Source organism: Dermacentor silvarum, chromosome 4, assembly GCF_013339745.2.
Source record: "Dermacentor silvarum isolate Dsil-2018 chromosome 4, BIME_Dsil_1.4, whole genome shotgun sequence".
Lineage (NCBI taxonomy): Eukaryota > Metazoa > Arthropoda > Arachnida > Ixodida > Ixodidae > Dermacentor > Dermacentor silvarum.
In genome coordinates, this window is record NC_051157.2 from 27,392,917 (window position 1) to 27,418,557 (window position 25,641).

A 25,641-nucleotide genomic window follows, 5' to 3' on the forward strand; every position below is an offset into this window, starting at 1 on the left:
GACGATCAACCAACTATACAGACTCCACTGAGATGGCGCCCAGGAAAATTCAGGAGCGAAAAGAACTTCTCGTCGCAATTTCAGCCGGACACGTGGAACCGTAATTGCTGCAGTCTCCGTTCTCATTTCTAGGTAGAAAGCGTAACAGCACCACTGGCACTTTTTTTTAAAATATCGATCATAATCATAGAGCGCACGAATGCGCTTGTGTAGAGAAACACCGAGCGCAGTTATTTCAGTTTTCTATTTGAAGCTATACGCACTGTGTGAGTGAATCGAGCAAACAAAGAGAAATGTCGGTTGGAAAGAAATGTTGGTGTTTATGCTTGTTATGAGATAAGAAAGCGTGAACTATATATAGCAAACGTACGGATAGACAGGATTACAGAGAAAGCGGGCCCTTCGTTGGGTGACAACTGTTGAAACAATCCGCCACGGAAAAGGAAAGGGAGCGTAAAGAAAGAGAGCAACTCACGCATTGGTGCTCGTTGAGTTGAGGCTATATAAATTCCCTTGCGTCAGCTAACTTTTCTCTCGGGGCTGATTTTCGTACATGTGCACGTAGATGGCGTCCAAATAGCGCGGTTAAATTACTTGAAAGTACCGGATCGAAATTCTCATTCAAGAATAAACAGTATGAAAAGGAATATTCTATGCTGCGCTAGCTTGTGGAACATAGCTATTAAAAGACAGGAGTTAACAGACAGGTGATCGTCTTGCCTCTATTTTCTTTGTATGTCCATTCTGTTTCTGCCTGTCATGTAATAACGTGAAAAAGACATCGGACGAAGGGCTAGACATACTTTGTCTACAACATCTGACATTTTTTTTTCTTTTAACATCGGAGCTGTTTAAGCCGACCGTTAGTCCATGGATCGTGTACAGAAAATCTGGACCGATCCTGGCGGTAGTGCAGAAAGGGTCCAAGCGCAATGGCACATACCCCTGTGAACTAGCGAAGCTGAACCTGGCTAAGTCTAGCTAAGCATGGTTGGGACTACTTAAGATTAGTCAGTCAAAGATAATCAATATTCGATCAATAAAAAAATTCCGGAAAATGCTGGGGATGACTTGGTAGTGCTTCGTCTAGCCCAAATACGTGGCCAATAATACCTTGCGATAGGCAATCGATAGCCAATCAATGGCTAATCTATAATCGATCAATAATAAATAAATTTCGCGAAATACTGGTGATGACTTGGTAGTGCTTAGCCTAGCCCAAAAGCCAGGACGAGCTAGGTGCCCATCAGCTCCGCTGTCTCTTTAGCATTGCGCCTCCAGTGCAAGCTACGCAAATTTTATTATGCTTTAACTTAGACTTATTTATTCATTTCAATGAATTTCAATTGAGGTTATTCTACAGAAACTGCCTGAAAAAAATAATGGGTAAAAATCGGAGTCAGCAGTTTGAAGAGACCCATAATTCCGCACCATCTAGGCCGGAAATAAGGCGATGACAATAGAGGCACATAGAGCAGAAGAAAAGGAAAGGGTCAACCAAGTGTCAAGCTAAAGAAGACAAGGTCAACGTATATGGATAGTTCAGATGATTCGACGATTAAAGGTTAGTTGTATCTATCTATTCTGCCTCTTTCTCATTTTGAGTATTCACTCATTTCGTGTCTTCTTCGAATCGTATTTCGCGCCAATTAGAGCCGACCTTGTTTTCATTAGCGTTGACCTTTGGTTGGCAATTTATTTTGTGACAAAGAGGCCAGGTGGGCCTATCCCGGAAATTGTGCAGTATATAACAGAATATGCTTACTCTTTTACTGTATACATTGGTACTAATTACGCCCCTACCGTTATTTTAACCACTCTGTGATTATGTCACGCTTCTTGTCTTGCTGAGACCTACATTTTGATAACTTTCGCGACTCGGAAACATGCCCTGTAAAGGCGTACTAGCGCGCGAGGAGTCACGCAATTAGGGAGCCTACACGCAACGCCCCTACACGCGATGCGAGGTGCTCGCCGCGTAGCGTCGATACGGGCAATCTTTGCGTTGCACTTGCGTTGTATTCCACTCGCTGTCACGACATGTAGCAGTTCCATCGTATCGTGCCACGCGTCAAGGGACGTGACATGCGCGCCACGTATTCATACCTGTGTATATACTCTACGATACAAGTCATTGCGCTTCCTCGCAAGGTGCAAGCAGCTGTTGAAGAAGCGAGCCGTAGAGCTACGCGCGACTGAAAACAGGCAACGTCGGGCTCAGCAGACCGCTCTGCAGAAAGCAGGACAAGCCGCAGCTCGCCGTCGGCGCCGGGCGGAAAGTTCAGTTCGCTTTCGTGACGACGAGTGTGTTTCAATAAATGTGTGCAAATCAAGACTGCTTTCCGTAGACTCCGTACTTCAAGTTAAAGTCTTCTAGCAGTTTACGGCGATCTCCTATGGAGTCGCTCCTCCAGCTTACGATGTGACTGTGTTGTGTGTGCCACGCAGGACTCTGACATATTATGTCCATGATAAATCTGAAACGCCCCGTCTGAGGCGACACTGTAAAGAAAAAATTGGAGGACGCTTAAGCTTCGCCTTTAATAGTGGAACGCGATAGCGTTATCGGGTTATAGCGTTATGGGCTTCGCTGCACCGCAGAACCTGGGAAAGCCAGCTTACAAAGAACAAGCCTACACCAGTCCCCTTATAGTCGGCTTCGCTTTTAGACAGAAATGCATTGCTAGAAATACGTTATTCCAGGGGCAATATAAGTGGTCTTATATTAAAATGTGAAGGCCTTAGCACATTTATTATTATTTTATTAATTGTTTACTATTGCTCCGACGAGCGCGTGTGTCCAAAACGCATTAGGCAGGCGAAGTCCCAATTTGACCTGCCGAGGATGCGAGCGCCGTCTGGATATCATTTTCGCAAGTAAACTACCCGAGCGCGCCGCTGTAGCTCTGGTAGAAATGCTGGAAAAGGGGTTTGGGTTAGTTTCCTCCTAACAGAATTACGTTTTCTCGTACACTCAAATTACAATCCGACGCGGAATGGTAAACAATCCGAATCCGACACCGAATGGTGAAGTCGTACTTTGCCATTTTTCTGACGGATTTCAGTGAGAAATTTTTGTTCACCAAAACCTTTCACAACGTGGAGGGCCCGCGCGGTCGGGGTGGTTGGGGATGATTTTATCCGCCACGGACGCCGACATGCACGCCGACGCCGGCGCCGACGCCGGATTTTCTGCGACACGGGGCCCTTAACGCAATCGCGTTAAAATACATAATTCGTGGAAAGGGAATGATGGCGCCGTTTGTCATTGTTAAGGCAAAACACGGCGCGCACCTTATTTTGCCGTTTGATTAGGAGAGGGCGCCACTGTTTCTTTCTTACAAATTCCACGTTAATAGTTATCTGTAGCTAAAATGTAAGAATAAATGTAACCGAGAAAACGTAACATTTGGGTTAGCGACTTGATCAAAGCAGCAAACAGAAGTTGAAAGAGAATGAAACAAAGTACTGTGTGTATTTGATGAATTCTGAGAGCTTGGACGTGATGACGGTGCGCCGGGTTGAAGGCAGCCAAGTGAGAACGTTGCGCACAAATGGCGGCAGAAATTCGATCATGGTGCCAGCGCCAATGGCCTTGAACAGCTCGCTGAGCAGCTCGTCCAGGTGCCGGCGGCGCGGGTCTTCAAACGGGTACCGGCTTCCGTACACCAGCGCAGCAATGTTATTCGAGGTGCTCGGGAAGATGTACTCCTGGATTGCGAGGGGTGCTCCCTTGGCTTCGGCGATCTTCTCCACCAGGCCCTGGCACTCTTCCTGCAGAGCACATCGGTAGTCGAAAAAAAAAAAATGTAGCAGTTTCACCCGAAAGACGAAGCATCAATGGCGATAGCAAATTAGTAGATAGCTATATGGAATAAGGATATTAACTGTTCTTTTATCAGGTGTATAAACTTCGACATGCAGCAGCACCAGCAACGCGCAGATCTGTTGTCGATGCCGTCGGCGTTTTGCCTGCGTTCGCACCGACCGCGCGCGGCAGTTGGCGACTGTTGCCGGTGCCTCTGGGGGCGGTTCGGAGGTTTTCGACGAGATCTGAAAGGGACACTCATCGAGCAGCGGCGGAAGTCTTTACCACCTTCTCGCTTCGCAATGTTTTAATATAGTTACGCACTTGGTGCCGCAGCTAAACGTCGCCTCCCCTCCCTCCCTCCCGTCCCCCCACGGCCTTTCGCGGGACGGACGAAGTCGCGTTTGCTCTCTGTATGTATGGTGATTACGAAGGAGGAAAGAGACGCTTAATTCTGCAGCCATTCAGGGAGCACGGCGCAGAACGCGCGTTTGATCTCCGCCGTGCGTTCGCTCCTCGTGAAAGCGCGCGTCCCTCGCGCGCTTTCACTTGCACATACAGCATACGGCGTGCGCCGACGATTTCATCGCCATTTGACGTCATACGGAAACTCACGGCGACGGTGACGACGACGCTGACGGCAGAAATCCGGTTTGAGTGTCCATGTAATTGATATCGCAATAAAGGAATAAAATTACCGCAGTAACAATCCTCGATTATTATCTAAGTCAATGCGAAGCATTTGTTCCCTGCACGCGGCGGAAAGCCCGAACGAACTCGCTACCTACCGGGAGAACGCTCGTCCACGGACCACCCTGTGCGGCCGCGACACCTTGACGATGTACTATCGGACCCAGAGGCGCCGCACCAAATTCGTCATCGACCAAGTGCTTTAGAAAGCACCCGTCTACGTCCTGCAAGTGGCGGCCCTCCAGTCGGCGCCACGTGGCCTCGGCGGCCTGTTCTGCGACCATTCGCTTGGCGTGCCACTGTTTTCCGGCCGCGCGTCGCTTCTCTTCTTGCTCGCACACCACCATTGTGAGTATCTCGTCGGCGCTTCGCTTCACTTCCTTCCTCGCCACTTTGGTAAGCATCACCACGGCCGCTGGATAAAGAAAAGGTGCGGCCTACCGCGTGCATGGAAAACGGTGTGATCCGCCGCGGTGCCACACGTCGGGAGCTGTTGTCTGGCATTGGCATAGCAAATGCGTCAGGAACGCGCTCGGAACGCCGTCGCGCGTGCCAGCCAACGGCGCGTTCTACTACCGATGACTAGCGCCGTTCGGCCCAGCCAAGCGGCCGACAATGCAACTACGGCTGTCACATTCGCTCCCATTGCAACGCGCCCGACGCGGCAGGCCGCACCTTTTATTGCGATAGCAATTATATGGACACTTAAACTGGATTTCTGCCGTCGTCGTCGCCGTCGTCGTCGCCGTGAGGTTCCGTATAGATAACATCATCGCCGCGCGCCGTATGCCCGAGCGGTAGCGCGCGGGGGACGCGCGCTATCACGCAGAGCGAACGCACGGCGGAAAGCAAACGCGACCGTCGCGCGTGGGGCTATGGGAGGGAGGGAGGGAGGGAGGCGGGGCGACGCTGCGCTCCGGCACCAAAGGCCTATCTTGCAATCGGGCGCAAGGGGAACTTCCCACTCAATCTCCCACGCGCAAGCAGAAGCGGGACGGCAGTGCCGGAGGGAGCGGGGGGGGGGGGGGGGGGGGGGCGCACTTCTACTCTGCCAACAACCGCGCTCGTCGCTCGCCGGCCGCACTGTCTCTTATCTCCACACGGCTCTGACCTTTTCTATGCGCTGTGCATTCGCCGCTCAGTTTCCGTTGAAGCGATAGACTGCACGTACCTTCGCCTGCTGCGACGTATATGCGCTTGCTGCCAGCGTTTTGACAGTCGTTGTCTGCGGTCATTCAGTGTGATCTATTTATGTTTGCTTGTGCGCGCTCACACCACGCTTGTTCATTCAGTTAGTAATAGCCGGGCCACATTTTCCAACGCACGCTACACATGCAATGCTGCCCGGATCGGCAGTGCAGCGCTACAGGTGTGTCCCTTCGCACGCGCTGCCCACGGGAAGCGCTTCTCATCAACACCACCGTTTCACACGCGCCTTCTCGTGGTCATCGAGTCTCTCTTCATGTCGGTCTACTTACGCCGCAGCACACCTGCTTACTTAATCAGCTCATGTTTACTACAATTCATATTGCTGCCAAAGCCGCTCACCTTACTTCGTGTCACATTGCTGTGTTGCTATCGCATTCATTGCTTCGCCCTTAGGGCGAAACTGTGACTTTTTTTTTATCCAGCGGCCGTGGCATCACATACCTGTTTAGTCTCCGCCCAGCCTTTGCACTCTTACGTTCTTTTCCACTAGATATTTTCGAGGACCCATTGTTGTATCCACAATAAAGAGTTATGCTCAATATAGCGCTGCTAGCGCCACTGAGTCACGCTTTTTGTAGCGAGAGCTACATTGGCCGCATTCTCGCCGTTTCACTGTGGTCGGTGGCCGCACTGCGAGCTGTGCCGTTGCCTAGCAACCGCCGCAGCTGGCAGCGCCGTTTGCCGCGCCATCTGGCATCGTGTGCTCGAGTTACCACGACGCGGCGACAAACCGCCGCGACCGCAGTTTCGTTGCAAGCGTTCGCCGCTTGCATCTGGCATGACGTCAGAGGAGGAGTTGGTGAAACCGCGTTGCAACAGAGGAGGAGCCGGTGTTGCATCGTATATATATATATATATATATATATATATATATAGAGAGAGAGAGAGAGAAGGGGCGGCTCAGTGGGATTCATCAGCAGATATGGAAACTGAGTCGGAGAGACTGAAAGAAGCCAAGCCTGGTCGTCGGAACGAAACCAAGAGGAGGCAGCGAGCCGAGGAGACGGAGGAAGAACGAGCCGCACGCCTCGAGAAGTGTAAGTACGAAGCATCCAGGCGAGTGGATTCAGATGAGAATAGCACACGAAACGTGTTCAAGTCACTGAACGACAACCCCTTATCCTCCCGCCTCACTGATTATGGAGCCGTCTTTGTGGTAATTGAGAAACAACAAGATGAAGACTTTCAAAATAAATGCGTTACACTTTTAAAATGTATTTAATGTAATCAAAACTTAACGAGCGGTAACAACCAAACCTAAACACTCAGACGTACGAAGCTACACGATAAAGATGTAACCGTAGAGAGAACCAAGTTAAACAATAATATTAGCCGTACCTCTCGCTACGCACACCCAGGCATAACTGAGTTAAGCCACATCGAAATTTTCAAGCGAAGCTTGTATACGCTAGCCTGCGCCGGCAATGTAACACTAAAAAAAAAGCGTTGGTTTGGGCTAGTTGGTTCATTATTTATGTATAGACAGCGCTACGCGAAGGGGCACGTAAACAAGACAGGCGCGAAGCTCCCGAATATACTTCAGAACAGACAAAACAGCCACAATATCAATATACATCTGTCAGGCAGCTGATACAGAAATTTCGGTAAAGGTGCAGGGAAAACGAAATCACAACAATGCATATTTCATATCTAAAGTCCTGTCAGCAGTACTCATTGTCGTGTCAAGTAGAAGTGGCGCACAACACGCTACGTATGCATATGGCCATGCTTCATCACCAGCTACTATGCGTATCGGGGCAGCGAGTAAATCCACAGTTCACCTTGCCATGACAATTAAGTTAACACTGAAGACTGCAAATATATTACCACGCGAATAGCCGAAGGGAAGATGCGGGGTGCTTGCCTTGACATGTTCCTCCATGGAAGTCTTGCCGAATCCCAGATCCCGCAAGACGTGTAAGCAGAACCTTCTGTTGTCCACCCAGGTATCGCCATTTAGTGTCGCCACACCTAGTCAAGCAGATGCATGGACACAGACAACACATATTTGTTTTATTTTGAAACTTACTTCTTGCGTTACGCCAGAAATTGCTGCAGTCCAGCCTGTTTTACTTAGGTCGCAAGAAAGTTGGTATTGTCGTAAGCTTATTGGCTCTTCTCATTACAAGGCGAGTTCTTCTCGTGACTACCGCAAACTCATTCATGTGTTTGTCGTACTATAGATCCTCCTATGATGATGCTTTTTTAACAGTGGTGAGATTTTGGGATATACTGTGAGAATGTAGGAAAAGAGATACTTAAGCAAAAATTAGGCAGGGCACATCCCTGATGTCTCTACACGTGAGCAAAGCTTTCTTTTTTTTTGTTTTGGAGAACTGTACATGGAAACGGTGGCCGACCTTTTTGAGCCACTGGAGAGCGCTGGGTAATCGCTGGAAGATCAAATGCAGCCATAACGAGTACCATAGGCTCTCGCTTTGATTGTATGCCACAATGCATCAGCTCGGTGCCCCCAGGGCCCATCGGTGGCACAAGAAGCGCCGGCAGCCATGTGCTCCGAGTATCAAGTTTCAGTCGCCCAGCACGTTTCAGTTGTGCACAGTAAGTCTCTTTATTTACATATTACGAAGTGTCTATCTTTCGGGTCGTTTCTTTTGTTCTTGTTCTGTAACTGTCTGGATCGTCTGAAGGGGTGCCATTTACAACTGAGAGGAAGCGTGTTCTGCAGTCTTTTACAGGATCCCTTGATTTCTTCTCGGCGTGACGTCCACAGAAAATGATGACGGACCGATCCCGGCGGCAGTGCAGGGCAGAGCAATGGCTCTTAGCCCCGTAAGGCAGAGGCTACAAGCTGTGACTCATCAATGGCATCCCGTAAGGCAGTGCATAAAACACTCAGCAAAGTGAAGCGAACAGTGCATACATTCTTTGGAGCCACGCATACAGTATACAGAACTGTATCATCATCATTAGCCTATATTTATGTCCTAGCTGCAAGGACGAAGGCCTCTCCCTGTGATCTCCAATTACCCCTGTCTTGCGCTAGCTGATTCCAACTTGCGCCTAAAATTTTTTTAACTTCATCAACCCATCTAGTTTTCTGCCGTCCTCGACTGCGCTTCCCGTCTCTTGGTATCCATTCTGTAATGGTCCACCGGTTATCCATCCTTCGCATTAGATGACCTCCCCAGCTCCATTTTTTTTAATCCTGTAGAATAACTGCTATCCCTGTGGGCTGTCTGATTCACACCACTCTCTTGACGTGAGGCCTAAAATGTTTCGTTACATCGCTCTTTGTGCGGTCCTTAAATTGTTCTCGAGCTTCTTCGTTAACCTCCAAGCTTCTGCCCCATATGTTAGCACCGGTAGAATGCAATGATTGTACACTTTTCTTTTCAACGACAGTGGTAATCTCCCAGTCAGGATTTGGCAATGCCTGCCGTATGCACTCCAACGCAATATTATTCTTCTGTAAATTTCCTTCTCATGATCAGGGTCCCCTGTGAGTAATTTACCTAGATAAACGCACTCCTTTACAGAATCTAGAGGCTGGCTGGCGATCCTGAACTCTTGTTCCCTTGCCAGGCTATTGAGCATTATCTTTACCGTCTGCATATTCATCTTCAACCCAATTCTTACACTTTCTAGGTTAAGGTACTCAACCATTTGTTGCAATTCGTCTCCACTGTTGCTGAATAGAACAATGTCATCTGCAAACCGAAGGTTGCGGAGATATTCGCCGTTGATCCTCACTCCTAAGCCTTCCCACTGTAACAGCTTGAATACTTCTACGCATGCAATGAATAGCATTGGAGAGATTATGTTTCCTTGCCTGAGCCCTTTCTTAATAGGTAAATTTCTACTTTTCTATAGAACAGCATATGTTTTATTGAAGACCAAGCTCAAAACAACCATCCGAACCACATAATTGATAAGGCGATCCTGATAATAATGCACGTAGCGCTCCCAGCATGCGTTTCCCGGTAAAGATTACTGTTGCGCAAGCTGCCGCGGTGATTGGCGCTTTCGACATGGGGAGTGACGTTCCTAGCCTTTCGTATATAATATAAACAGCCCATCAACTGATTTCAATGTTGTTGCAGCACCGCTAAGGGCGGTGGCGTGCTGTCAAAATTACTATTATTCCCGTTACTACCATTACTCGAAAATAGCCTTAATACCATTACTCTAAAGCCATAAAGCATTGCATACCCCCCCCCCCCCCCCCCCCCCTCAAGCAATTGTGGTGGGTGTTTTCAATAGATACACTGGACATCCGCTTTCGCAGGACCGGGACGGCGAGTCAGTTTTTTTATATATGTCTGATGATGTGAACAGCGTCTTTCCGACTCTATAGTAGTATACAGATCACCTTTCCCAGTTATTTACGAAGTGTGACGGCTCTTGTTACTACCGAAAGGCCCCGTGGTGAAAATGTTTAGCGCCTATATATCGCTTGCTGGTATAGGCATGCCTCACCTCACAAATCACGTGTGTACAATGTGTAAATGTACCGCAAAAGCTTTAATGAAACGCCACAGCCGACCGGAGTTGCTATATTCATGAGAGTTAAGGGTGCGCAAAGGGTGCAGGACGTGTGGTGCGAGAGTGCGTTCGCAGCAAGTTGATAGTTGTATGAAACGGTTCGGAACTGACACTAAACTAAGGGCAAGAGCACAAGACAGCTTCGATTCGAAAAGAGAATGCTAAAGCAAAGGCGGCGACACTCTTACCTCCATAGACTTGTCCCCTGAAAAGCCAGTTATGGGGACGGTACAGGACCTCTTTCTTCGTGAGAAACTTTTTTATTGACTGGAAGTCGTTCAGTATGACCATGTCTGCAGAAGCGGTCCTTATTCTGCAAGAAGAGAAGGACGGTGTTATTGCCAGCGACACAAATTTAGATCGCCGGACTTGCGAAATATTTAGTAAGGACGAACGCGTTACATTCATTGTCCAAAGACTAATGATGCTGGGCATGTATAGACACAACGTTCTGTGTTTTAAAGCGAAGTGCCTTTTTTCCAGACTTTTCGGGTGCTGCTGCTGTCGTCTTGCTCGCGCGCGCCGCTGGTTTTCTTGCAACACCACGAGATGGCGCTCGCCTCCGCGAATCCCGGCCAGCGCTTCCAGGGCAGCGTTTCACAGTTTGAGCATATTGCACGTGCTGTGCTTGCTTTCTTATGCGACAAAAATGTACGTGCTTCGCTGTGGAGATCGCCTACTGGTCTGTGATACTGTAAACCTTAAAATCATCCATAGACTGAAGAGAGCGCTTGCAGCTGGCGTCTCAATAGCGTGCTGGCCCCGTGTGCAGAAGGAGCACGCAAACACGTGCCAGCAAGATGGCTCCAAAGCGTGCGCTCAGCGTCGAGGACACCCAGGCCCGAAAGACGAGTCGCGCGGAACAGGAGCGTCTCAGCTACCCAGCGAAACGCGGTGCAGACTGCGGTTGTATGTATACAGTGTATACGTACATTTATAACAATAATTTGACTTACGTACAGCCCCATAATTCAATTAAAGTTTAACACTTCTGCCACGATGCGATGTGCCATGTGAGGCAATGATAGTCCTCAACCTTCTCGAAGATTATGAACAGTGACGCACAACAACGCCTCAAGTGAACACGTCTCTCTGTGTGTGATGTGGACTACGCAGACAAACAGCAGTGGTGCACCCAATGGCGCCCAGAAACTTACCAAAATTTTTTTACGCTGTGAGTACGCTACGGAAGCATTTGCCACTATAGCGCGATCCATCATACTGCTGAAAACTATTTTGGAGAACAACGAGGTCAATGTCTGCTGCGTCGGGCGTGGAATGAACCAGCAGTGATCAGACGGTTAAAAATGTCGCAGTTTCGCCCCAAAGGCGAAGCATCAATTGCGATAGCAAATTAGTAGAGAGCTATACGGAGTAAGGATAGTGGTTTTACCAGCTGTATAAACTTGGACATGCAGCAGCACCAGCAACGCGCAGAACTGTTGTCGACGCCGTCGGTGTTTTGCCCGCGTTCGCACCGAACGCGCGCAGCGTTGGTGACTGTTTCCGGTGCCTCTGGGGGCGGCTCGGAGGTTTTCGACGAGATCAGAATGGGACGCTCGTCGAGCAGCGTCGGAAATCTTACCCACCTTGCTCGCCTCGCAACGTTTTTATATAAATACGCATTTGGTGCCGCAGCTAAACGTCGCCTCCCCTCCCTCCCTCCCGTCCCCCCCCCCCCCCCCCCCCCGTGGCCTTTCGCGCGACGGAAGAAGTCGAGTTTGCTCTCTCTATATGGTGATTGTAAAGAAGGAAAGATACGCATAATTCTGTAGCCCTTCAGGGAGCACGGCGCAGAACGCGCGTTTGCTCTCCAACGTGCGTTCACTTCCCGTGAAAGCGCGCGTCCCTCGCGCCCTTTCACTCCCACATAGATCGTCCGGAGCGCGGCGACGATTTCATCGCCGTTGACGTCATGCGGAACCTCACGGCGACGGCGACGGCGCCGACGACGTCGACGGCAGAATTCCGTTTTGGAGTGTCCATATAATTGCTATCGCAATAAAACGACCACCGAAAAAAATTGGTCTCCAATCCACGCTGTGAAGCTGGTAGGACAGCAAAGCTGTAAACGACACTTATAACGGTTACTCATTCCGACGTAGCTTGAAATGAATTACATGCGACATTCACATGGACTGTACCTAATTATTAGCCAAAGACGTTTTAACTGCCTGCGACTTGGCTTGTGGCGCTAATTCGTGCACCTACACAAAGTGGACCAGATACAAACGAAATGCACTTAACGACACTCTTCATTACTTCGCAACGACATTCACGATTGCCTTATGATCACTGTGATAGACACTGAGATGTTTCGTTCTCAGTGTAGAGAGATGCTTGGCGAACGTTATATCTATGCATGATCCATGAATGGAGGTTGGTTGAGCCGCATCGGTGAAGCACATGAGTGCAAACTCTTGCATGACGAATTGGATGAACCACTTGTTTTGCGGTTTTGAAATATCCACATTAAACTCCCGACAATGATCAGCGATGTAGAGTGATGCATTACCAGTGACGAGAAGTGCGTTCGCATGAAGCATTTGATGTCACTTTTTGGTGTATTCGGTGAGATGTAGACCGTGGAAATTAAGATTCCGTCGCTGGTAGTAATGGCGCGCACAACCCGCAGGCGACTTGATATGATTGCAGAAAGGAACGCAGCAGCACACGCAGCGTCTGCCTAAGTGCAGCTTATGCAACCGTAATCTTTACCGGAAAACGCTTCTGCGAACGCTATGCGCCAAGGCGAGCTTTCTGGTTGTTATTTTTCTCCCCCCGCACGGTCACCACGGCCGCTGCCGCGGATGGTTGAATGGATACTATGAGCGTCCCCTTTGGAAAGGGGTGGTGGGTTTAGCCACCAAGCGCTCATTAGTTTGACCAATATCCTGCCTATCTTAAAAAAAAAAGTCGCGAAGGATTTTTGTCCCCAAACTTTCTGAACCCCTATTGGGAACATTGTTTTTGTACCTCTGCGTTGTGTGTTGTCTCCTTACTTTTCTTCCAAGCACGATCTTAATTTAAATAAAGTTGTTTCTCTCTCTCTTCCACCATAATTCAATCGCCTCGTACTAATCTCAGTTGCAGACATGTTTAATTTCCCCGTGCTATCGCTGAACACAAGGTCTTCAAGGAGGCCAGAGGATCTTAAATCGACCACTAGGCACACACATTCTTCACATTCTAATAAAACATGCTCCTTCGTTTCCCTATCTTTACCGCAGCAAGCACATGCTTCTTCGTCCTTGTTGTACGTCGCTTTATACGTGCCCGTTCTAAAGCATCCTGATCTCGCTTCCAAAAGTAAAGTGCTTCCATTTGAGTTATCATAAATTGCTTGTTTCCTAATTTGCTTTTCTCCTCTTAAGTAGTTATTCGTAACAGGTCTCTTTTCCATAGCCGCCACCCATGAGATTGTCTCAGCCTCACTGAGAGGCTGAGACAGACACTGACTGCGCTTGACGCTCTTTGTTGCCATGTTGCTCACTATACCGATCCCATAGTTGTTGGTAAGCTTCCTAGTTCTTTTCCTCCACCGTGAGTCGATGTTTTTCCTGTACAAATATCTGAACCCTCTCACAACCCTTTTACTTCCATATTCCTCAGTCGTTTTCCGGAATAAATTTTACATTGAGCTTCCCTCACTTCTATACTTGTGCAGCCCATATCACCCTGCTTTCGATTGTACCCCTGACTTCAAACAACTAACTGCATTTCCAAATGTAAGTCCTGGAACCATTTCCCCTTTCCACTATACCCCGGAGCACGTCATACCTATTGTATCCTCATACCGCTCTCATACCGCTCTGTGTTTCATTAGGGCCGTATACCTCTTCCCCTTTGCTGCAATAGTTTTTTCCTGTGCTTCCATATATATTTCCTTCGTTTATCCATATCCTAAGGTATTTATATTCTATTATCCGAAGTATTCCCTAGCCCTGTATTGACACTGTCTGTTCTGTTTTAATTGAATACCATAACACATAACAAATTGCGCGGAGGCGAACACCATCTGGTGGCACTGTAAGGAACCCAGCGGCGGCGCATGGTGCTGTGTTTGTCCACGCACACGACAGACCCATTGGGAGGTAGAGCTATACATCTTCGCTGCAAAAAGATAAACATTGTATAGCTTCCGAGATTTTAATAATATCGCGCGATCGACGACCGCACGCTTTGTCACTACCTTATCTATAAGGGGGAGAAGCAACAAGATCGGCAACGGTACGCACAAGCATCGTCTGCGACGATCTTCCCTTCGTGAGTGGATATACGACCTCCCTTTCTTATCTGTGAGGCCCCATCATTGACAGTCAGATCATTCAGACCAGGTGCTGATAAATACCCAGACTTCCTTTCTTTTTCTTATATCCATGGCGAATGCGCGTGTCCAGTGTATGAAAGAAACACGGGTGCAGCGCACGGCAGAAGAGGCTGCCGTACGCATACGTAAGCGCGAGTGCGATCGTGCCCGTAATTCCGATCCCGTGTATCCGCAACGGCAGAGCCTCTGACCATCTACCACAGCGATCACAAGGCACTAATGTGCAAGCGTAGAGTTGTCCGTGAAAGTGTGAGTGTGTGCGTGTAATCAACCGCTACATGATCTAAAATAGAGGCTATGCAACTTAACGAAATGTGTCTTCATTCAACTTCAACGTTCAAAAAATACAATCCTAAATATGCATCGCATCGGGTCGCTCAGCATTTCTTGGGCTCCTTGCGTGGTTGTTGATTTTGGACTTAGACTTTGATTCAGTTTGCATGGGAGAAAGCTTCGCGTTCAGCCATCTTTCTTTAAGAAAGGGACTTTGATTTTTTTTTCGTACATGGATGCCACCGAAACCTGTGCCTTATAACAAGCTTCGCTTGAAAAATGCAATAGCGCATACCCCCGTAAGGCTTAGGCTATAAGCACCCAGCAAAGTGAAGCGTACAGTGCATACATTCTTTGGAATCACGCATACAACATACAGAACAGCGTATGTTTCAATGAAGAACAAGCTCAAGAGAAGCATCCGAACCACATAATTGATGATAAGGCGCTCCTGATAACAATGCAAGGCACGTAGCTCTCCCCGCATGCGTTTCCCGGTAAAGATTACTGTTGCGCAAGCTGCCGCGGTGATAGCCGCTTTTGACGTGGGGAGTGACGTCACTAGCCTTTCATATATAAAATAACCAGCCCAGCAACTGATTTCAAAGTTTTTGCAGAACCTCTATGGGCTGCGGCGTGCTGTCAAAATTATCATTACTCCCATTACAGCCATTACTATAAAAATGCATTACTACCATTACTCTAAACCCATAAAGCATTGCATACCCGCCTCCGCAGTTGTACTGGTGGTTTTCAACTTCGTCGCTGGTCATCCACTTTCGCAGGACCGGGATGGCGCGATTTTTTTTTTTTTTTTTGTAAGCAGGACTGCTCACATAACTACGCCAGGGCGTGTATCCTCCTGTTGTGAATAGCGTGTAGTAGGCGATGCTCGAGCTGTAGTGAGCTTTACACGCAAGCCCGCGAAATCATCGATCGCGCCGCTTCTCGCCATTAGAAGGCACTGACATGCCGTGCGGTCGACGTTCAAGCGATGTTATTAAAGATGTCGCAGTTTCACGCGAAAGGCGAAGGATCGACTGCGATAGAACATTATTAGAGAGCTATAGACAGTTTCACTGATTACAAACATAGGCCCTGCACGGCTTCCGGTTTCGCCCACTTACGTAGATGCTGAATGTGACTGGCAAAGAAGCAACCATGCGTTAAAACATAAGCCCTCAGATTTGCAACACTTTTACCCTTTATATACAGAACCATAGTTTTACAAGTGCAGTTTCCAGTGAGTTACACAAAAAAAAATGTAAGCATTAGCCTTGAGGCATTATGCGTCATTCTTTTATAAGAAAACGTAGAAAGAGACTTTCCGTACACTGAAACAACTTGACAGCATGCTTTTTATTCCCGCGTAGCAGACTGATAAGGCACGTGACCGGAAGTTTCTTGGGGGCGGCACGCTCGCTGCTGCTATCGCAAGCATGAAACCGTCTGTCGGAAGTAAGGATGGTAGCTTTATCGGCCGTATAAACTTGTAAACATCCGCTCACTAACCAAATTCACAAGCATGGTGTCACGCGCGCACGGGCAAACATGAACACATCTCACTAGATGACCGCGGACGCTCACAGTTCAAACGCAGGCATGAGGAAGAGCGGCAGCAGCAGCCAGCATATTGACCTCCATGTTGCCCCTTGCTTCAACATGAACTAAGCGGCGATTCCACAATCCACACGAAGCCACCAGCCCTCGGAGCGCCTTGACTCTGTACGCACCGCAGGTCGTTTTCAACATAGGGCCCGGGCGGTCGCGTTCAGCTGCCCCCGGAGTAGACCGTCCTACCCTCAGCCATAAAGAAACCGAAAACAAGCTGTATACTATTATCATTTTCGAAAACGCAGTGAAGACAATTGTAGCCTCGGCTGCAGCCGAGACCGCCGAGGTACTTTTCACGGCGCACGTGGGAGCACGGTCTCCATGGTGCCTAAGGCGCTTTCAAATGGGAAAGTGACTGAGATTGCTTCGATCGCATACCGATTATCAACTGCTACTTTGGTAGCGGTTATATGCGATTGTGATTATTTTATAATGTGGTGCTCAGCTTTACAGGTTTGATCTCATTTCTGCCACAAGTACTGGTATTGTAAATATACTCGTACAGCTCATTTTACTGCGCATTCGATAACCATCCACATTATTAATTGTTTGTTTCTTGCAACTTGCGTTGATTGTTGTATGATGCGCTATGTTTAATAATAAATATTAATATTCATGAGACGCTTCGGTGATGCTTTTAACTCCTTGAGTCGTATGACATATTTTGCCATCTGCTCCGGAGACACCAACAGCTCCTCCAATATAGCATTTTTTTGTGTGTGTGTGTGCTCCGAAAACACTTATGGCTGCTCCAAAGTGGCATTTGTTCTGCTTCCAAATCTGCTCCAAAAAGTAAAATGTCATTTCTATCACTGATATATTTCCTTTCGCAATAAAATCTGAGAGGCTTTTGATGACAGCGACGCGAGCGCACCTGTACACGGGTCCATACCGCTTGGCCCACTTCATCGCCTGGTTGCAGTGGAAGTCCTTGTGCGTGAACTGCACGTGGCCCACCAGTGGTAGACCGGGGGGACCTGGCGGTAGACGTCTGCCACGTGGCATGCTCCTGCCGTGTAGCCAACCCTGCGTGACCAGGTAAAGCAGAGACGCCGCCAGCAGGCTGCCCGCCAGTGTGAGCCAGTCCATCGTTGTCGTGCGTCCGCGGGTCTTAAGCTCTGTAAGCTTAAGAATTTATATCGCCGTATCTGTCGCAAAGACAGAAATAGAAAGGGAGAAATAAAATATAAGGGCAGGGAGTTAAAACAGACGCAAAGTTCGTTTGGCAGCCCTGCACTCACTGAACGGGGAATAGTTTACACACAACGTTCGTGCCTCGACTGGACACTAAGCCGCGTGACGACGCTGCACTTGTTAAGATTTATACGGTTTAGACAGAGAAGTACTGTAATGAAAACTGCAGAGGTTTGCCTGGCGCCACGTAGAGCATGTTATACTCCAGGTGGTTGCGACGATAAATTAAATGACGTACAAAGGGCATGTGACATTTAACCCATAAATGCAACTGTATAGAGGGCTATACACAGACGTGATACAGCTCCGGATGTGCGCCAGGTTGCTTTTTTATATGCGAAGCATATAAAAGATACTTTGACAGTATCTATCAAAGTATGCGAAGATACTTTGACAGTATCTATCTATCTATCTATCTATCTATCTAGCAGCCTGCGCCTTGGTGCTCTTATGGTCGTTTCGTTAACTTGGTATGTACCAAAATTGGCGTAGTATGAGAAGAGTGTATGATGAACATAAATGATAGGTCATGACATGACTCTTATGACATAACTGTCATGACATGCGTGTCATATAGGTCATGAAACAGACGCCTACGTCTTGGTACTCTCGTGGTCGTTTTGTTAACTTGGTATGTACCAAAATTGGCATGGTATGACACGAGTGTATGACGAGCATAAATGATAGGTCATGACATGAATGCCATGTCATGCGTGTCATGTAGGTCATGAAACAGCCGCCTACGTCGTGGTGCTCTTATGGTCATTTCGTTAAATTGGTAGGCTCCCCGCACACTGCTTCGCATAACATCGGTTCCCACAGGGCGTGGGATCTGCCGGCTTTTAAATGCGAAGCATTTCTTGGCGAATATTTGCTACTTTGACGGTATCTATCTATCTATCTATCTATCTATCTATCTATCTATCTATCTATCTATCTATCTATCTATCTATCTATCTATCTATCTATCTATCTATCTATCTATCTATCTATCTATCTATCTATCTATCTATCTATCTATCTATCTATCTATCTATCTATCTAGCCGCCTACGTCTTTGTGCTCTCATGATTGTTTCGTTAACTTGGTATGTACCAAAATTGACATACTATGACAAGAGTATATGACGAACATAAATGATATGTTATGACACGAATGTCATGACATGCGTGTCATGTAGGTCATGAAACAGCCACCTACGTTTTGGTGCTCTCATGGTCGTTTTGTTAACTTGGTACGTACCAAAATTACCATAGCATGACAGGAATGTATGACGAACATAAGGGATAGGTCATGACATGCGTGTTATGTAGGTCATGACAATGACCCAGCGAAAAAAATAACACTAAAAAACCACTGAAATGGATTCGGACGAGGGCACTCAGTGAAGGAAACACTAAAGGATTGTGGTAGAAGTAATAGTCATGGCCATGACTCAGCAAAAATGAGAATGACTCAGCGTAAAAGTTTAACACTCAAAAACCAATGGAATGGATTCGGATGTGGTACTAAGTGATGGAAAAGGCTAAAGGTTGATTGTCGAAGTCATAGTCATGAGCATGACTAAAGCTTTTGCCTTAAGGTCTCTTAGGTGTAGCTAAAGGGACTCCTGAGGACTCATGACATGAATGTCATGACGTGCATGTCATGTAGATCTCGAAACAGCCGCCTATGTCTTGGTTCTCTCAAGGTCGTGTCGTTACCTTCGTAGGCTCCCCGCACAATGCTTCACATAACATTGATTCCCACAGGGCGTGGGATCTGCCGGCTTTTTTTTCTCTTACAAGCTCTTGATCAGATTTTACCAGCACATGGTAGCAAAAAGAATGTGCATGTAGCTGACCTGACTTTCCTTTTTCTTTGTCGTTTCAAGCCTTTCCGTGAAGCCATTTGGTTCATTCATAAACTAGCCGATAAATAAATAATTAAATAAGTTTAAAAATATTCGTAGAACCCATTTCACAATGACTCACGACGTTAATGTGATTAGCTTTCAACCAATGTAGAAACACTCAGTACTGCTGAAGGCACCTTTATTTACAACCTGTAGTGGTCATTCTCAGATTTCCATATGGCTTCTGGTTCATTTGTGAATGCGCATATTAGGGTCAGTTCTTTTAACTCGAAACCTTCTGAAGGAACAAAGAATACTTCCCAGAACGTGGCTTCCCAACCGCAGCAAGTTTTGTCCTGCTGGCACCATAGAATTTCGGTTCAGCATATATGACTTATTTAACTACGGTGCAATTGCGTAGACTCCTTTTCCAGGCGTAAATATAATTTTCATTATCAGCTAGAAAAGCGTGCGTCCTCATTTTTGTCAGGAAATTATTGCCACGCGACACAGCTCACGTGTCAAGCGTCTCAAACCATTGGCTTGCACAATGAAACTCTAAACCTTTTCCAACCACGGGTGCGCCAGGCTCATCGTTGAAATATGTACCGTACCTACCAATGACAAGCTGGGCTCGTCCGAAGTACAACCTACAAACATAAGTTCGGCTTCACCGCACGTGTTAATTCGGCTTCGATCATGTTTCGATGTTGCACGACAGGTGACGCCACACACACAAAATTACACCATCTTCCCGTAGGGGAACCCTGAGTAGTATGCGAAGCAGCCATGGGGTCGACTCAAGTTCCCACTAGTTTTCAGATCGGCCTGTCGCCGCTGCGGTTTCGTGGCAGCGGCTCGAGCCCTCTACTCCGCGGCGCTGTCCACGGCGCTGACACTGGCGTTGACGCTGGCGCTGTCCGTGGCACTCATCGCGGCGTTGCGGGAGGACGCGCGCGCGCGTCATTATACCGCGAGCTACAGTGGCGCCCTCCAGCGGAGTATGCAGCGCCTACCGTCGCGCCTCTAACCTAAGCTGCTTCGCATTATCGCGCGCGGAGCAGCAGGGATTGCCATTCGTTGCGCAATCCGGAGAGGAGCGTCGGAGAAGAGAGGAGGAATGCCGAGAGGAGAGGAGATGAGACAAGGAGAGGAGGGGGAGGAGGATGCGCATGCGCAGTGCGGGTGTGGACGCCGCACGGCCGATGGATGGAGGGAGTGACATAGCCCCGACCGTAAGATGCTTCGCATCTAAAATTGGCTGTGGCTTAACTCAGTTATGCCTTGGTGTGCGTAGCGAGGTACGGTTAATCCATATTGTTTAGCTTGGTTCTCTCTACGGTTACGTCTTTATCGTTTAACTTCGTACGTCTGAGTGTTTAGGTTTGGTTGTTACCTCTCGTTAAGTTATGGTTACATTACATACATTTTTAAAGTGTAACGGATTTATTTTGAAAGTCTTCATCTTGTTGTTTCTCAACTTCCACTTAGACGGCCTGATGGTATTCGAGGCGGGAGCATAAGGGGTTGTCGTCCAGTGACTTGAACACGTTTCGGGTGCTATCCTCATTGTGAATCCACTCGCCTGGCCGCTTCGTACTTACGACGCTTCTCGAGGCGTGCGGCTCGTTCTTCCTCCGTCTCATCGGCTCGCTGCCTCCTCTTGGTTTTGTTCCGACGACGAAGCCAGGCTTCTTTCAGTCTCCGGCTCATTTTCCATATCTGCCGACGAATCCCACCGAGCCGCGCTTCTATATATAAGATGCAACGCCGGCTCCTCCTCTGTTGCAACGCGGTTTCACCGGCTCCTTCTCTCACATTATGCCAGATGCAAGCGGCGAACGCTTGCAACACAACTGCGGAGGCGGCGGCGCGTCGCCGCGCTGTTGTAACGCGAGCAGACGACGCCAGATGGCGCGGCGAGCGGCGCTGCCAGCTGCGGCGGTTGCTTGGCAACAGCTAAGCTCGCGGTGCGGCCACCGGCCAGTGCGAAACGGCCAGAATGCGACCAGTGTAGCTCTCGCTACAAAATATATATATATATATATATGGAGGACGCTTAAGCTTTGCATTTAAGAGTGCAACGCGATAGCGGTTATCGGGCTCCGTTCGTATCCCATTTTACAGCGAAGCTGTTAACGGCTCACCTTTCGATGGTCCCGTCCGGCAATAGAAAAAAAAAGTCACAGGCCTGCGCGGCACACGCAGCGCAGTCACAGCGTAAGCTGGTTGAGCGGCGCAAGAGTAGCTCCAATTTCGGCACCACGCACAAGGTCTTCGCGGCAAAGTGTCTTCGCCTCGATTTTGACGAGAACGATCTGAACTGTCCGCCCGGCGACGGCGAGCTGCGGTTGTAATGCTCTCTGCACAACAGTCTGCTGAGCCCGATGATGCCTGGTTGTAGCTGCGCACGTAGCTCTACGATTCGCTCCTTCAGCAGCGGTTCGTACCTTGCGAGGAGACGCCATAACGTGTACCGAAGAGGTACCCAGAATACACGGCGCACATGTAACATTGGGATAGCGTTGATTGCGCGCCTCGTCTGAATCGCATCTCGGCGCACGCGGTGGTTGCAGGCACGTTAACTAGATGGCGCCACCATACTGTCGGAGGCTCGGGACGTCGGCGCCTGCGCGCCTGCCTAGGCGCGCCGGCGCAGAGGCGCAGGGCGCGTATACCAGGGTATGTTTCTTCTGCCTGATAGCAAGCGCTTGCGTGGCTCAGTGGTAAAGTGTCCGACTCCCACGCAGCGGACCTGGGCTCGATGCCGGGCGGTACTTTTTTTATTTCCCGCAATAGCGGCTACGGGGCGGCGGCGGCGGCGGCATCATAGCGACCAGAAACGGCTATTGGAATGAACCCATAACAGCTTACGCTGTAAAGCTCTCATTGGCCGTATGCTCTATGTGCGAGTGAAAGCGCGCGAGGGCGAGGTACGCGCGTCTTCACGGTGAGCGAACGTACGGCGGAGAGCAAACGCGACTTGTGTGCGAGTGAAAGCGCGCGAGGGCGAGGGGCGCGCGTTTTCACAGGGAGCGAACGCACGGCGGAGAGAGAGAGAATCGTCCTCTATATTTTTGTTATTGCACGTACTTGGGTTCGAGCACCAGACCGAAATTCCCCACCCTGAATTGAACGTCGCATGCACCGATATTTTCTGACGTTTTAACAAAAGCTCCAATTCCTAACTTAAGGGTCCTTGTAAATAGAGCACGTATCTTCTTGTTTCTCCTTTTATGTTTACATTGGACTGCAGTGAATTTGGGGCGGTGTTTCAAGGCGCACTGCCCTCTGCTATTGTTGAAAAAAAAATGCTCTCGATGTAGAAAAGAAAGCTAAAAAACTTGTGCAGGGCGAATATAATTTTTACAAAAGAAGCTTTTTATTTCAGAATGTCCAGTATATCAAACCTGTAAAGGTTTTATGAACAATAATTAAACAGCTATATTTACTCAACATTTATTGATACGTTTAACTTCAGGCATGGTGTAAACGTATACAGTAAATGTATCCATTGCCAAAACAGAAATGTAATCTTCTAGTAAACGGCACACTCCTAAAGAATCTAACTGCCATGGATATGTATATAAAGTTGCAAAACTGCGCACTTCTATTATATGTTACACTGTTTAGAGTGTACCAAGGAATGTACCACCAAAGCGTTTATTACTAGAGCATCTGTAGAGCTTCCATTACATCAAGACAACAAATATTTAGAGGGACAAATATCAATCTCCGAAGCTCGTCAACCCTATATACGAGCTTCTGACAGAAGACTTAAAAAAGCAACAAAGCCAGCGACAGCTCTTGTAAGAAGAGGAATGGCTTCGGAACATACTGGTAAAGGTGGTTCATAATTCAAACATCACCACGCTTAGAGCAATTGCATGAGAATGAAAACGTGCGGTAAAAGATAACCTTCGAACTTAGTGAAGCTAGCAAGTGTTCATTTAACTCGTATAAGTCGATGAAACGTTGAAAACGACACTACGCATCGTCCGAATATTGTCATTGGTCATAACAGGTGTTCGTGCAACCTCTACAAGCCAAGGGAAGCTTTAAGCCTGGTCTGAAACCAACCAGTTGAGGTACTTGCTTTGCTGCATTAATTACACGGGTGCTGCATTAATTGCAGTCTCCCTTCATGCTGTTCAATGTTATATTTACCCCGTGTTTCAATAATTACTCCCGCTCTCACACGGACATAAAAAACAAGGTTGTTGACGTGCAACAATAAAACATTCCGCGTCTTTAGCGGTCAGTATGTAAGTGAACACATCTGCGCTTGCCGGGAATAGCGTCGTGGGAAAACATCGACGTCAATATTTCCGTCTGGCAATCTTGTCAGCAGTACACGTGCGGAGGTTACGAGAGTGGTTATATTCAGTGAGTTATACAACGGGTCACATCGAAACACGTACAGCGAATGGTGCGGACGAGATACTTTGGTTTGAAGCACGTCCGTTTGGGGCTGCGCCGGATGTAGATGGAACATGACAGTTTAATAAGGGCATGCGCTAAGTAAAAACTAAATGAAGAAGTTAACAAAAAAGGAAACAGGGTCTCGCAGAATGAACATTTTTATGGACTTGGAACTGTAGAGCCTCACTGACCAAAAATGTGGGGAATGTGCGCTATCAACTGTACACTTATATTTTACGCTCTTATTCTTTTTAATGGATGGGTGGATGGATGGATGTAAAACTTCCTTCTTTTATATTTTTTTTATTTTGTTCTTTGGCTTTTGTTCAGACATCTGAAAACCGAGCTTGTGTGGACGTAAAGCATTTGCATCCTACGCCACGAAAATAAGGTTTACGTAAATCTTAGCCGGGATGCTGTAGCTCAGCCGGGATGACAGGCTTGCGAGAGTGCTTATATTCGGTGAGTTATACAACGGGTCGCATCGAAACACGTACTGCCAGCGGAAATAAAATTATGTTCCCGTTACCGAGAAAAAGCAGGATGGACGTGCCGTCGTTAATCACTGTGTATACCGCCACAGCGAAATGCGGTACGGCGGAATATTGGCCACGAAAATAGCAGGGCCATTGCAGTGAAATCGTGCCTGTGTGGCGCACATTGATATGGATAGGACGCGGCGATATATTAGTTCGGCCTGAGAATGGCTGGGGAACCATTTCCTATATGCTCGACGTTTTCAGAAAACAATGGGCCCAGAAATACCAGGAAAAAAGGAAAGAAGGAGCAGCGGTGTACCGATTGTAATCGCCATCCGCGATTCAGGGCGAAATGAGAATGCGGTGGAAACGGTGTAAGCTTGTTACCGGTCTGAATGGACAATTCTCCACCAATCGTGCGAGTTGCGGTGGCAGGATTTTAGGAATGCCTTAGAATCAAATTTACTTTGCTGTAACATAAGTTTATATTAGAGATGGGTCGCTCAGGAGCGAGCCGGATCTTGTGAGCGGCTCTTTTTAAAGAGCGAGTGAGCCGTGGTTCAGTAAAAGTGAGCGGCGGTTCTTTTGGAGAGAGGGAGCCGGTTCTCTCGCGTTCAGTGAGCCGTGCCGATGCGTTCCGTCAGAGCCGGGTCTACTGCTGGGTGCGACTTCCTCGCCATCTATTAGCGGTACGAGAAAGCAACTGCACTTCCTCGCAAGAGTCGCATTCACCCCCTCACCTTCGGCTGTCTTTTGAGCCGCTCTTTTATTGCGATAGCAATTATATGGACACTCCAAAGCAGATTTATGCCATCGGCGTCGCCGTCGCCGTGAGGTTCCGTATGACGTCAATGGAGATGAAATCGTCGCCGCGCGCCGCCGAACGCTGTATGTGCGAGTGAAACGGCGCGAGGGACGCGCGCTTTCACGGGGAGTGAACGCACGGCGGAGAACAAACGCGCGTTCTGTGCCGTGCTCCCTTAAGGGCTGCAGAAGTAGGCGTCTCTTTCCTCCTTTACAATCACCATAAATGTAGAGCAAACGCGCCTTCTTCTGACGCACGAAAAGCCGTGGGGGGAGGGGGAGGGAAGTGAGGCGACGTTTAGCTGCGGCACCAAGTGCCTATTTATATCAGAGGCTCCGGCAACACTCACCAACGCCGCACGCATTTTGTGCGAACGCGGGCAAAACGCCGACGGCGTCGACAACAGTTCTGCGTGTTGCCGGTGCTGCTGCATGTCCAAGTTTATACAGCTGATAAAGCTACTATCATTACTCCGTA

General features: G+C 48.2%; 1 protein-coding gene across 1 annotated transcript in view; it reads right to left on the minus strand.

The window, feature by feature from the left end:
* The window catches only part of LOC119449663 (cytochrome P450 2B9-like), a 140,833-nt gene extending 123,376 nt beyond the window's left edge, over positions 1-17,457 (minus strand). The window contains exons 1-2 of the mRNA XM_049665360.1: positions 17,305-17,457; positions 10,451-10,526 (exon numbers count right to left, since the gene is read on the minus strand). Coding sequence (XP_049521317.1) covers positions 10,451-10,526; positions 17,305-17,435 — 207 coding nt within the window. The 5' untranslated portion in view covers positions 17,436-17,457. The remainder of the gene's footprint in view (positions 1-10,450; positions 10,527-17,304) is intronic.
* Positions 17,458-25,641: the final 8,184 nt, after the last annotated feature.